General features: G+C 41.3%; 1 protein-coding gene across 2 annotated transcripts in view; it reads left to right on the top strand.

The window, feature by feature from the left end:
* LYPD6B (LY6/PLAUR domain containing 6B) overlaps positions 1 to 10,433 on the top strand; it is a 46,954-nt gene extending 36,521 nt beyond the window's left edge. For both annotated transcript variants that reach the window (XM_075180917.1, XM_075180918.1), the window contains exons 4-7: positions 5,523 to 5,684; positions 6,343 to 6,441; positions 8,241 to 8,371; positions 9,266 to 10,433. In XM_075180917.1, the coding sequence (XP_075037018.1) occupies positions 5,564 to 5,684; positions 6,343 to 6,441; positions 8,241 to 8,371; positions 9,266 to 9,433 (519 nt within the window). In that variant the 5' untranslated portion in view covers positions 5,523 to 5,563 and the 3' untranslated portion in view covers positions 9,434 to 10,433. The remainder of the gene's footprint in view (positions 1 to 5,522; positions 5,685 to 6,342; positions 6,442 to 8,240; positions 8,372 to 9,265) is intronic.
* Positions 10,434 to 13,879: the final 3,446 nt, after the last annotated feature.

The raw sequence follows: 13,879 nt of genomic DNA, 5'->3' as shown, positions 1-13,879 counted from the left end.
CTATATATAATACAGATTTAGGCTTCTTGTACATGTGTGAATGAGCCCCGTGTTTCTTATTGTTACAGAATCACAACTAGAGAAACAATGACCATTTATTGCATGAAGAGACAACCTGCGGCTTTCCAGCTGCTGCTGAAAGTTAATATCTGACATGCCCTGTCAGGGCAGGCTGGCAGGTGGCATTCCTGCAACAGATGGTTGTCTTAGCCTGTCCCATCCTCCAGACCCGGGTCGCCCGACATAATTATACCCTACTGCTGCGTCTGGTGCACACATTAGGTGTAATGTTCAAGAAACGTGTACCCAGGCGGGTGCCAGGACATTGTAAGGTGTCTGCAAAGCGGGCACAAGAATCCATTACCTTTATGCCAAATTAGTATTTCTCCTGAATAATTTCACTTCAAAACCACCATAACGCTGAATTTCGGGTAGGATTTCAGTTCAGTTTGTGGGAGCTGCCATGTTTATTGGAACATGTCTTACTGTGGGACATACCATACAGACATGTTTATGTCGCAAAAAAACAGCGCTTCCCGTTTCTGACTTAATTGCTGCAATAGACCATTGTCATGTGTCATTAATGATGGAGGGAGAACACATGTACCCTCCATGATTCTTTAATGTATTCCCACACGGGGCTATTGATATTGGTACTAGGTAAAGTATAAATAAATAAATAGAAACAAACAAGAATTATAGGGGTCTGCTATCCTCAGGACACTTTTATATATTGGGTTGTGCATAGTCACCTCTAACTTTTACTTAATACTTTTTGTAGCTTTCTTCTATGCTTTCCAGCAATGTATTTATATGGGTAGGCAGAGGGCTATGACACAAAGCTGCTCTCATGACTACCTGGCTGAAAGGCACAGGAATCCAGATCTCTAAAGCACTGCAAGTAGTACAAGTTGCAGGAGGGTATTTACAAGCTAACAATTCAAGGCATATTCAGATGAACGACCAACTAAAGCACAAGTGGATGTTCTCGTTTGGTCACAATTTGTAGGTCACATCTGCAAATACACTGACTTTTTTTTTTTTTCCCCTCTAAACTTTTTTCTTTAATCCTCAAATTGTAGAGTTGCTTCCAGACACTACCATCTAGTCCCCGAGACCACACTACAGTTCCCCATGGATAAAGTTATTTTCAGTTATGATAACTGAATTTTGCTCCCATCTTATTTTTAGTATTTTCAGCGTCTTAGCTGCAGCTGCTATCTTGGTACATTCTCTCCCTCTGTCTCAATGACTTTCCTTGTGCTGCAAACAATGTGTGGTTGCATAATGATTAAGGAGCTGATAACTTTATCTATATGTACTTTAGATTATTGGCCGGAGAATTGAGCAATTTACGTCAAGAGACGCTGCTCTTGTACAGACGCAGTGGGACCGGCAGATGGGACAAATCCAAATCCATAAACATGAGAGCGACCAGAGAGATGACTTATTTCGTTAGACTGATTACAAGATTCTTGACCTCTTACGAAAAGTACAGAGTACAAAAACTATTTAAAGATAATGTCTCTTTAAAGGATTAAATCTACATTTACATTTGGAAAATCACTTTGTGCTGCAGGGGGGGAATGTAAAATGCACAACCTAATAGGTTAATTGGCTGCTAATAAATTGACCTTAGTGTCTCTTGGTCTGTGTGTGTATGTTAGGGAATTTAGACTGTGAGCTCCAGTGAGGTAGGGACTGATGTGAGTGAGTTCTCTGTACAGCGCTGCGGAATTAGTGGCGCTATATAAATAGCTGATGATGATGAACCTGATTCAGAGTTGTGATGGGGGGTGGCCTAGCCCAACTCTAACGTGCAGTGTTATAATGCAGCTGGCCAGAATGTGCTTGCAGTATTTGTGCGGCATACATAAAATGTTTTCTTCTCCACTGCAGAATTTACCCCAAGTTAAAATCAGTCCGATAGTTGTCAAACATGCACCTCACTCTGATCTACTCACACACTTGCTCTCACACAATTTATGACTCTCATTCTCTCACTCCATTCATCTCTCTTTCACTCTCACTCTTTCCTCACCCGCTTCTCTCTCTCTCTCTCTCTCTCTCTCTCTCTCTCTACCCCTCTCTCTTTCTCTACCCCTCTCTCTCTCTCTACCCCTCTCTCTCTCTACCCCTCTCTCTTCCCTTTTTACCTTCTAGTATTGTCCTTTTTGTGTATCCCATTGAGACCAGTAGCCAGTGAATTCCTGTGAAACGTTTGCTGATTAAACTGGCACAGAACCAGGGTCAGCTTAGCTCCCTGAAATACTCCCACTGGCCAAACAGGAACACCCATAATATTTGTTTGAGATCTGCCGTCTGTATGCAGCAAAAATCTAATAATACATGGGGCAGTTCAGCCAAAACAATAGCAGGCTATGCTCGACTGACAGCCCAGAGAGAGGAATGTAGAACCATGTGACTTTCTGTTAGATACCAGTCACACTACATTGCAGCGTTCTAGGAGTTACTTCTATCTGGAGAAACTCTGCAATGATCTTTTCTTGTGAAAATATCAGACTGGTGCATTTGTTAGTAACAACAATAGTTATTGTGTCATAACCCCAAATGACAGTGAGGTCAGCCATATTGGATGGTTACAACTGAATGAAGGTTCTTTGGAGGCCCTACACACACAATTTTAAGAAATGTTGCATTCGTTGGGAGCTAATAAACCGCTTTAATACTGGTGGTTTTTAATGGTTGTGCTTCTAATTAACATTATTGCAATTTGCTACAATCTGAATCCCAATTTAATATAAAGCTACCAGGAAACCTCATCCGAACCACTACTAACGCAGAAAAATGGATGAAAATGCACTTGACACAAGTCTGACGCACAAGTATGACACACAAGTGTTGGTTGGTCATACTAGCATACGCCCCACCTCACTTTAGACACTACATTCATATTATAATAACACTTTACTTGTTCTGATGCTCGTATATTGTGATAGTCAGTGAATTATAATAGGAGTGTTTTGGATGGTAACCCAGAGTCCATGACTTTAATGGGATACAGTCTAAACACAATCATAGTCAGTGGTGCAAATCTGCATAGTTGCCAACATTTCTAAATCCTTTCCAGAGACACGTTGCGGGTGAGCTGGTCCTTCAGATCACCTTGTCCATTACTGTCTAGGTGGACCCTGGTGCACTACAACTCCCAGCATGGCATGTTTATTGAACTTCGTGTCATTTTTGTGCATTTGAAATGCACCATATTAAGAAGTAGTAACTTGTAAAGAGGAGAAAATAAGATAATAGTGTAATTCATTTTAATATGTACAATAAGATTCATTTAATTATGCAGTTGGTCAGTATAATAATAATATGGGGCTTTTCCAGGGAACAAATTTACCATGGACAAATCTATAAGAGATGGGACTGTCTCTGAAAATGAGTGAACTTTAACAACCCCACCGGGGTTTTAAGGGGGTGGGTGGGGTCAAGACCAAAACAAGGCATTTCACAGAGAGCCGCGTCATTGGGGCCCCGATCCCATCCACCACTAGGAAGTGGGCGAGATCTGGGAGAAAGGACTGCTCTCCCAGGTTCCCGGAAGAACTACCTAACATTCGGGAGTCGCCCACATATTCTAGGAGCAGAGGAAAGCAGGGGCTAGCTGGGGGGGAGGGGGGGAGAGTATCTGCCCCCTGGCCGATCCCATAATGGGCTACCTTGAAATGGGTCATCAGGTTACCTGCACTTTGTTTTATCCTTAAAATGTTCCTAATAGGCTGCCGATCCTAAAATTTGCTAGCCAGCCCCTGGAGGCAAGTGTGAGCGACTGTCCAGGACATGCTTCACAGGTGTCCACTAACACCTAGTGGGCTTGGGGTGAGGGCTTGTTGTATACTCTAATACAATTCCTTTTATTTAGCAAAAATATGTGGCGTACGAGTCATGCTGCCTATAGTAAACCACATGGGATGAGGGACGTGCTGTGTGTTCTAATGAAATGTAATCTTAAATCTGAATAGAGAATATTTTAGAACTTTGCCTATTTCAGTAGGTGATCCTGCATCAAAAAATTTAGTGTGGGGTCTACTAGGGCCTGTACACCACCCAGAGTACCTCTGGTGATGATGGTTCCTGACTTCCTTGGATTATGGTGACATTTGTGCTCGAACAACAGTTTTGCTATTCAGCTAGTGACACCACCTTCTGTTTACTTGATAATACTCCTGTTTGCACTCACTTCACCTAATTCCTGTTTCGCTGATAATCCGCCCTCTGCGGCCAAGTCTTGTTTTGGGTGTGTCCCTTGTAGAACTTCTTGTAGGATTTTAAAGGTAAATAGTTCCCTCAGCAGCCCCAGGCCACAGTTACTGGTATTTCCCTGTCATAATTTGGGGCATCGTCACTCAGCTATTTAAGGTGACAATGTGGATTATTTCACACAAACAAAAACATTTTTAAGGAATTATATAAAAGGTTTCAGCCATTTACTTTTAAGTAGCAGTGTGTTTCTAGGGCTTTACATGTTGTGCTGTTCGTTTGCCCTGGATTACAACACAGCTCTGTTAGAGGTTAGAAGGAAAGAGCAATGTATTTACTAAAAAGTTGCATGAGGGTGTATATAACTCAATAAATTAAAGTAATCTAAAGGTGGACTTATTTAACTTTGATTTTACAGCTTGCACTAGCTGGCCGTGGGAGAGCAGTTGTCTTTCTTGATCATAGCACTTCAAATTGTCACCTTTCAGTGGAAATAGATAGGAAATTGTAGAACCCCATGTTTGGGGTATGTTTTTGTAGGTGGTCTTGTCTGGACAACAAGTTGCCTAAAGTTGGACATAGATTGGCTATTTCTTGTGCCAGTTCAGAATAAACAGATTGGAGATCACTGTAGAGAATAATAAAAATCTAGTTGGAATTGTATTATTCCTGGTGGGGAGAAGAAATTGTCAACTAGTAACGATCACAGTATGTGTGTGTGCAGTCATTAGCCGGCCAATCTGCCTGGACCCTTTGATCACCAATCTCTGTGTCCAACGACAAGACTACAGACAGACAAGCAGGACGAAACGTGTGTGGTCATCTTGGATATATAGTACAGAACGCTTGGAATGTTTTGTTTATCGATCTTCAATGTGGAAGACAGTTAAAGAAATTGGAAGAATTAAGAATGCCTGTCTGTGACCCTTCAGCTAATGCTCTCTGGAATATCCTTTTGCTAGAAAACCCACCTGTAATTCACATCAGCCTGGGGCATTATGTGCCGGTGAAGGTGGCTATTTTGAGAATGCAGCCGATCAGGTCACTAAGAACCAGTGACAGCTGTAAGTCACTGTGCGGCTGAGCGATGTCGCTGGTTCTTAGTAATTTGCTGAGTCACATTCTTATGGTTCATATGTGTTGGTGACCAGTGCAAACACTTGTCTTGTTGCTTATAAATTCTACGCTGTTAGGTAAAAATGTTTAATAGTTTGGGTGCATTGCTATGTATGATGTAATGTCGTAGCAACGTGCCTTCTGCATTATACGTGTTATATAACATGTTCTGTTATTTACAGGTGTAACAGCCCCAGAATCACCGGAACTTCTGAGGATTTCCATGGACAGGATGTTGGTACCAAACCTCTTCCTTCTGTGCACCGTACACTTTGTCATCGTGCTGAAATGCAGCACATTTGCCAAGCATGTCAACTTCCATAATGTGAGACCTCCCTTAGACCGTACGTATCAGTTTCTGTTATCAGCATTAAGTGGTAGAGTGTTCTGGTAGTCCCACAGCTTTAGCGAAGTGCAGAGCCAGAACTAGAAATTTTAACATCTGGATCAAGAAGGAAAATTGACGCCGCTAGCACTCAACTGTAACCCAATTAACCAAAAATATGAATGACCCTGCACACCCTTCAGCTTGGCGCCCTGGGCGGTTGTCCCTCTCGAAAAGCCTTAGTTACGACCAGGGGTGTATGACAAGGCTCCTACAGCTCAATGACCGATAACCGGTCCAATTTTTGCATCTCGATGAGACGGTTAATGCAGTCGGCCGATGACTGTCAGATCCTGGTCATCGGATGCTCGGATATTCCTTCAGTTCCGATCATAATTGCTGGTCATTGTCACACATATGCAGCCATTTCAGGCCAGTTTGAGCTAAACAGACGAAATTATCTGTAAAAATCTCTGAAGCTCTGACCAACTTAAAAATTAATGGCGTATTAGAATGTCTGTGAAGCTAAAATGTTTGAAATTTCAGATTCATAAAGATATCACAATGCATGTTAGTAATTGTCATTTTAACTGTTATGCATTTGCTCATAACCTGACTTTAGATCTCGGAAGACTATTAGTGTACTTAATATTTTTTAATATTTTGTCTATTTGCAGCCACGCCGTTTCCCAACAGCTTTAAGTGTTTTACATGCGAGAAATCAATCGATAATTATAACTGCAACCGCTGGGCTGAAGACAAATGGTGTCCGTCAAGTGAGTGAGATGTCTGCACATATATACGTAGATATTATTAGTTATAATTAGTGTACAGTTGTTGCTTATTAATGAGATGCCTGGTAACCTTAACGGAATATTCAGATCTCCTGGAGGTTAATGTATCAAGCTGAGTTTTCCGGCAGGTTTAAAAAACCAATCAGATTCTAGCTATCGTTTATTTAGTACATTCTACAAAATAATAGCTAGAATCTGATCGGTTGCTATAGGCAACATCTCCACTTTATCAAACCCGCCGGAAAAAGTCTTGGCTTGATACATTTACCCCCTGATGTCATTTCATTTGATTACAAAATTTCCTGTTTACACGTCATGTAAATCCATCATGTGACTTCCCAGCATCCTCCAGGGTTCAGCCTACACAAAACTCTTATTGAACTGCAGTTTGCATTACATAATTGTTTGAGGTGTATTCTGTGTGAGCCATTGTGCTTACACTGCAAATTACCCGTCATGTACTCATCATTTACATGGTAACTTGACACGTTAAGTAAGAGCTAAAGAATTACAGGGAATATTTTCAAACAGACTCAACAGGCAGCGCTCTTTAGATTGTTACATAAGTGTAACGTTGAGTAATTACCAGTACATGGAAATCTTATTATATTTCTACAGTTTTATAGCGTCTCCTCTGGAAATATAGTCTGGCGTCAGTTGTAGTTTTTCAGTTGTTATCTCAACAGTCTTTCTCAACAAATCTAATGTAATACATAGCATCTATATGAAAAGTTATTTTATTTTTAAACCACCATTAAGCCCTCCAAACTCCCCCTGTCACATTAAATGTGTTCCTAACCCCCTTCTCCCATTTTGAAGAGCATCATTGAGAAGCCTTGTTGGGGTATCATTGTTACCCACATCTACAGGGGTCCCAGTTTTGGCCGTACATCCAAGCCTGCGAATGTTGTGCTCACCTGAGCAGGCTGGAGAGTCCGGCTTGCTTCTGAGCTTAAAACCAGAACGTCGAAATTGGGGGATCACGAAGATTACATTGTAAGACCTTTCTGATAGTCCTGCAGTTTTTAATGACAGCTGCACACAGAACACATTTATTGTGCTACGGATATTAAACACTTCAGGACTCTGTCAGAGGGGTCTGCAATGTAGCATCTACAATCCACGCTGACACATTTCTGACCATTAGAGGACTGAGCTGTACATTCTGGTTAGCCTAGCGTGGACTGGACTGTCTCTCCGTAGGTGGGTCCTCTGTTCCTTCTCACTGAGACACAGTAGAGGGTTTACCGGTCCTTGAATTGGCTGCTAGTTGTAATGGTTCCTACATCCACGGTGATCTAGCCCTTCTACACAATGTCTGCACAACTGGATCAGGGAGCAATGTGTCCCAATGAGTGGATTACCAAACTGCGTTGATCTGATTGTTCAGGTACCAACACTGCCAGGCTGACCAGTGGCTCCACACCCATAGAAGTAGACGACATTATTCCACCTGTCTTTCCCTTCTTGCCAATAAAATCTGATATCAAACTTTGAGTATAGCAATATGTTTTGAAACCACATATAGTAAGATGATCGTCCAATTTGCTTAATTGTAAGTAACATTTTCGTGTTATGAGACACTAGGACATACGGAAGCACTAATTCAAGGCCAGCTATATCATTGGGTAATATAGAACTGTTGTGCTTTCATGGGGGAGAGAAATGGATCTATATATTACATTGAGCCATGTGCCGGGGATTTAATACCGTTCTCTCTTGGTCCTATGTTGGTGAAGCGTATTACACCATTGTAAACAAAGCTTTTACTTCTGTTACAGATACACATTACTGTAAAACAGTGCACCACTTCACCAGCCATGGCAAAAGTAAATCTGTCACCAAGAAATGTGCCACGCGAGAGGAATGCCACAAAGTGGGATGTCACCACCACCGGGACTCTGGCCATACGGTGAGGACGCGCTCTAGGATCTCATTGTACTTGACAGAAGTTCTGGTGCTTTAATCCACTGAACTAAAACGCTGGTTTACGTAATAAGAAAAGCACCTGGCAATATTATCATATTATATTCATAACTATACTGCTCGTATTTTATTGCTGCAAGACCCAATCAAAGGACTGGTGCTTGGTCCCTAATCACCCCCCCCCCCCCACCGCCACCACTGTTTTCTGTTGGTCTGTACATAGGAAGACCGGCGAACAACTGAGGTTGCCGCCGTGCGAGCACCATGGACTGCTACCAAATTGTAGCCTTGGGGGGAAGGCTGTGCGAGATTTGGCTCAGCAGCCTATTAGGAACATTTTAAAGGAAAAAATGTAGGTAGCCCAGTGACCCAGACCAAAGCTGTTCCCCCTGTCAAGCCAGCCCCCGGTGAGTCCTCTCCCTGCGTGGGTTACAGGTACAAGAAGAGCCGCGGCCTTGTCAAATCCGACCCTATGTACGCTGTTTACTTTGCAAAACCTTGCCAACACAGGGAGAGGGCGTTGGTGGGTGTTAGTACTGCCGAACTGCAGGGATTTCTGGGGTGCTACTCCACAGGTGACTGAGAATGTACAACGTGGGTGGACCTATCATTTCGGAAAGTAATTGGGGGCTATTCTGTAAAAATGACAGACTGCATCTTGATATAATATAGCCATGACACTAATGATATACGTTCTATCTGTTGGAAGGGTCAATTATCAATCAGCCAATCAAAAGCAGCTAGGTAGTCAGCTGATACACATCATGGCCATTGCACCTGCTCTCAGACATCTAGAAGAGATACGTCTCCTACAAGTAGTATCTGCCCCTGCTGTAATGATACGACGTATGTATAAATGTATTTCCTTCTCTCGTTGCAGGAGTGCATTTCCTGTTGTGACGGGATGATCTGCAATGTGGACATTCCCACGAATAACACAAACGCTGTCTTTAATGTCATGAGATCTCATTGGAAGTCAGATGCCCACAGGGTAGCGGCGCTCGTACCTGTTGTTGGAGCCGCCATGTTAATTCTGGTCATCCTCTAGCATCGCTGAATGTGTCTTTTATATAATGGACTGTTATATATCAGAAAAAAAGATGTTCTAGTGAACCTCAGAAGAATGTTTTGTTTGCTGTTATTTATTTAAAGGACAGTAAACTCTGGCTGTTGTCAGAAAGCTGGCAAGAAATTTATGATCAGCATTTAAATTTCTGGATAAATGACCTACTAAGATGCCAGTGGATAGGTTAATGAGTCCCATATTATTTCTGGGAACGTGCGGAAGCTCCTGGGGTTGTGACCCAGGAAATCTGGACAATCAGCCGTTTTATTTTGTCTTTGTGGCTACTTGTCATGAAAAACCCTGATTTTAAATACCAACGCGTTTCAAGCAGGAACAGAGGACGACAAAGCTAGGACCATAGCTGTGATACAGAACTTTTTTACTTCTGGATTATCCTCACCCACTTATCCACACCGCCAAAGTGGACTCCCTCGCGGGTCTGGGTGGAGTGAATTGGAAGCTTCATCAATATATATATTTTAATACAGTTTGTAAAAGTAATGAACTTTCTGTGCTTATATTTTGGACAGCACAGTATTATCATGGTGAATGACCAGGTTAATGACCATGACGTTAACATGAACATCTGTGTTAATTTGATTGTTTACTATAACTTTTATCAGAAGGAATTTTCAAGATGTCAGAACACCTTATTGTATTCAATCACCGTCACCTGATCCTCCAGTAGTCCCACTGTATTAACCAATCAGATCATTGGAATGTTCAGATCAGCGCTGGAATTCACAGCCTGGAATTAAATAGTGGAAGGAGCGTAATCCCCAGCAGCACAGAACAGTGACGCGAGGTTTCAAGCAAACTGATGAGAGAAGGTGTCAAACACACCTCAGTATGGAACACAGGTCATCAATGGACCTTATTTGTAGTCTGCATGTGCGGGCATTGGACATCTAATGAGGTTTAGTTGATGTCTAAAAACATTAACTAAAAATCAATTGTAGCATTGACACATGGAAGCTGGATATTTTCTAATAATTATTTTTTACATTTTCTTCAGTGATGAGAATTTTTTTATTTTTTTTATTCATCAACAGAGAGATCCCTGCAGCACATAGGAGATTTTAACTGACTCTTTAGACCTGTAAAACAGTTCTGATTGTATTATTCGGCTATTATTTCTCATACTCAATAATGCAAATCAGTTATGATCTATCCAACAGTTTAAAAGTTCAGTTATTGCCCCCAAACCAGACCCCACTTCCGTCGATTAGTGGCCTTGTACATTTTTATTGGTGTTGAATTTATACATATGGTTTACCCGGTCTAGTACAATGTACTAATGAGGTAACCAACGCCTCGCACATTTCTGCTGCACCCATGGTAAGGATATGACTTGCACCCGGTGTAAGGACAATATCCGCTTCCTCCTCCCTACCATGGTAACCAGCACATGACCTGTGCATAGTTTAAAGGGACGAACCCGAGAAAAAGGATTTCTTTAGAAACTGCACAAAGAAACTATGCACTTCACAAACCTAAAATGTGAGTTTCAAAATTGCTTTGCTGAATATAGTGAAATAATGTGTCCACAGGACAGCGAGATTTGTCTTCCATTTGTTAAAATCAGTCTTATAGATTGATGTTACCATTATCTGTGACTTATGTGTATGCTTTATTCTCTAACGCATGTACAATGATATAATATGTGACTGTGGTTTTATATTTCAAGCATTTGATACGTTCAGGCCTCCATTGCAATGCGTCATTTCTGCCTTACAGACATTTTTTTTTAAGATAATGTTTTCTGTAGTTATCTTTTGTCACTTTTTTGTATACTATTTATAATAATAAAATTCCAAACAGCCTCTGTGCACTTACATGACTTGTTGTATTTTGTTATTTTTATTATAGGCAAATAATGTAGATCTGATTTCATATGCTGTCTTGGTTGGTGCATACCTCACAACTTTTGAAGTTTGTAAATTGTGAAAATGTATGCCCACAAGAAAGGGGTGTGACCATAGGTTATGGGGGCGTGGCCACGCCCCACCAGGGGGCGTGTTCAGCGCTTCCGAGAGTCCCCCTTCCAATCCCACGCGCTTCTGCAGAGCAGTAGTGAATAAGACATACTGCCAACAGCGTTAGGAAGGCAGCTGTGGGACTAAAAGTCCCAGCATGCTCGCCTCCCTGATGGCGTATTCAGGGATATGTAGTACCGTAAAAGCTGGTGAGTCGTAGGTTGCAACCTCTGAACTAAATCCTATGTTTGCAGTGTAGAAGAACAGGTAACAGTTATACAAAAGCATATGACCCAATGCCGTATACGTTCTCACTTGGCCACTAGGGGGCGCCTTGTACAGTTCTTTATTGTATCGTGGCACAGTTCACCAGGTATCTGAGGTCTATAGAAACTACACACATACAGCAGTTGTATTGTGTAATCAATTCTGTTTTTTACATTTTATACCTTGCCCGTTCAGTAGGGCTGCATGGATAACTAACATCGCTATGTAATGAATCATTTCTGACTATATGGATACATTCACTAGTTATAGCAGTATGTGACAATAAGATTTTTTTTGTGTGAACCTGAATATAATCAAGACTGATTTGTGTTTATATTAGAGATGAGCGGGCTCGGATTCCGCTAATCCGAGCCCACCCGAACAGTGCGGATTCGAACGGGATCCGAGCACTGTTCGGATATTTCCGGCGGGCACAAAATCAAAAACGAGGCTCTGTCGTCCAAGTCTCGCGTCGAATCTCGCGAGGGGTGGCAAGGAGGGCCCAGAACAATTCCATCTTGTACCTCTTTTTTTGGCATTATGTGCTCAAGCTACCTCGGTGCAACCTTTTGGCCTAAAAACAATATTGCGAGGTGTTCAGAATAGACTGGAAATTAGTGGAAATGATTGTTATTGAATGTTATTGAGGTTAATAATAGCGTAGAAGTGAAAAAAAACCCACAAAACTGGTTTTTAGCACTTTTTATGTTTTTTTCAAAATAAATCCGAACCAAAACCTTTCGTCGGGTGTTTTGCGAAACAAATCCGAACCCAAAACACAAAACACAAGACGCCAAAAGTGGCCGGTGCTAATCCCTAGTTTATAGGGCAGAGATTAACTTTTTTTTTTTTTCTGCCAGTGATACATTTTACACCTGGGACAATTTAAAACCTTGAGTCAGTTTTCAGTTAACTACCTGTTACTTCTAATTCTGTACTGTTGGCTACAAGGGACGTGTATTATCTTAAACGTAAAGGTTAGGAAACTAGTTACTGGTACTTAAAAATAAAATAAATATTAAGCTATGGTTAACAATTAGCTTATTAGGAATGTACAATATTTTTTCATATGTAATCTGCAAACTGAGGATTATGGGGACTAATTTCTGTGATTACAAAATCTTGATAACTGTGTCTATCAGCTCTACTGACCACATGTAAATGTGCAGGAAACTATACTCTGTCATTGAGCAGCTTTCAGTAGATGCTGATTGCTTACTATAGGTAACTGTAGCTCTGGCCCTATAGAGATTATAGACCCTTGGGGGAGACGGCATTTACACTTAAAACTGTAAGAACCATTAGCAGACACATTAACATGTCCCATTTTATCCGAGAAATATTATATCTCCATCAGAATTTAGCTCTCGCTTTATCCTTGAGATATCTTGGGCTTGTGATAAGACAAGAAGCCTTTTATATTAATAAGTCAGGTTGACATCTATCCGTTATGTGAAATATACACAGGAACAGAATCGCACAGAAATGTAATTTATTTTAAACCGTAGCGCGGACAATCCCAGCTAAGCTCCTGCAGGCTGCCACTATTATGGTGTGGGAGAATATTATAAGTTGTGAATAATACAGACCTCGTCTCATGGACAACAAGTTGGGACACATCAATGAATAACTAACTGAGGTTTTAAACATCCTGAGCTCAGGACACTGATCAACATGATCACTTACGATTTGGCAACAAATCCAAAAGGCCAGATTGGATGAGATCTGACTTCCCAGAAAGGCTGGATCACTACCGGATCACATGGGATGGTATGCGGCTACATACATGTTGGATCAACTTGTTTAGATAATAATATTCCCTCCTGACAGCTTGGCCTGAGATCTCCCAGACTTGCTAATGGGATCATTGGCCAAACTGATTTTATTTCCCAATTGTATTTTGGTTGTTTGTCCAAACATGTCTGGTCCCCAAATTATTTTACCAGTTTGCTGAAAATCAGATCTGCATGTATGTAATCAGGTTAAAGAGACTGTAACCTCAAAATATGTTTGATTGTGTCCAATATAGTGTATAAGAGACATCATTTATGTCATCTCTCTGAGTTGATTATGAGCAAACTCAGGAATTGCGTCTGCTACCTCTGTGTCTTGTCCCTGACATATTTTCTGTACTTTACACTACCCCAGTTATATCGCTCATATCGTTTTCCTGAACTATTATATT

Source organism: Mixophyes fleayi, chromosome 7 (assembly GCF_038048845.1).
Source record: "Mixophyes fleayi isolate aMixFle1 chromosome 7, aMixFle1.hap1, whole genome shotgun sequence".
In the NCBI taxonomy this organism is placed as follows: Eukaryota; Metazoa; Chordata; class Amphibia; order Anura; family Limnodynastidae; genus Mixophyes; species Mixophyes fleayi.
This window is presented reverse-complemented; position numbering and strand designations above follow the sequence as displayed.